Genomic DNA, 886 nt, shown 5'->3' with positions numbered 1-886 from the left:
GGATCCGCGCCTGAATGTAAATAAGAAAAAAGTAAATATGGTAAATGGTGAATGTCTATTTACCCTATAGCAGCGTTTCTCATTCAGGACGTCGCAATCACCTTGACTAGGGGTCGCGAGGTCAGAAATATGTAGATTGTAGATACCTGATTAATAAATACGGGCACTCTATCTTTAATGGCTTTCCCAACGACCCGAGGTGATTGACCATATTTTATACCTATTTTGGTAGTCGCAACATTAAAAAGGTTGAGAAATGATGCTCTATAGTTTTCAATCATCCCCGATGTAAATCGATGCCCGCTGTCTATGCAATCCACATAATATCAAATGTGGAGGTTACAAATTTACATTCGTCATTATTAGTTTACTAGTAACGTTTATGTTACCTACTGTAATAATACTACTTATGTATAATACATTATAATTAGATTTACTTACTATCAGTATCTCCCTGTATCTTCATCTTATCAATAGTATATGCCGAGTAGTCAATTACATATGGCTTAGTTGGTAAATCTAAACATGTATGATGATAAGATATGATAATATAGTGATTTATCATACATTCATATTTATATGTTTAATAATTAACACGAGTTATCGTTGACCGAAGTTATATAAATCGTAATATCAGACCTATAATATTCTATAAAGTACGATGTTAGTAATCTCAAATGAGAATTTATAATTTTAACATTATGATTTCTATAAAATTGACACTATTCGGTGGCACATGATTAGGAACTGATCCACACTAGTTGCCTCTTGTAAATTATTAATATTAGTGCCCAAAAGACTTAGCTAAAAACCATAATATTTAATGTGAATAGATAAACAGATTATTAGTCATTATTGGAACATACATAATATGTTATGAGTAGGG

At 31.5% G+C, this 886-nt stretch overlaps 1 protein-coding gene across 1 annotated transcript in view; it reads right to left on the bottom strand.

Moving 5' to 3' along the window:
* Positions 1 to 61: 61 nt before the first annotated feature.
* Positions 62 to 886, bottom strand: part of LOC100571853 — a 66,026-nt gene continuing 65,201 nt past the window's right edge. The window contains exon 37 of the mRNA XM_029487624.1: positions 62 to 519. Coding sequence (XP_029343484.1) covers positions 434 to 519 — 86 coding nt within the window. The 3' untranslated portion in view covers positions 62 to 433. The remainder of the gene's footprint in view (positions 520 to 886) is intronic.

Source organism: Acyrthosiphon pisum, chromosome A1, assembly GCF_005508785.2.
Source record: "Acyrthosiphon pisum isolate AL4f chromosome A1, pea_aphid_22Mar2018_4r6ur, whole genome shotgun sequence".
NCBI lineage: Eukaryota > Metazoa > Arthropoda > Insecta > Hemiptera > Aphididae > Acyrthosiphon > Acyrthosiphon pisum.
Note: the sequence above shows the minus strand (reverse complement) of the source record. Positions and strands in the feature narration are given on the sequence as shown.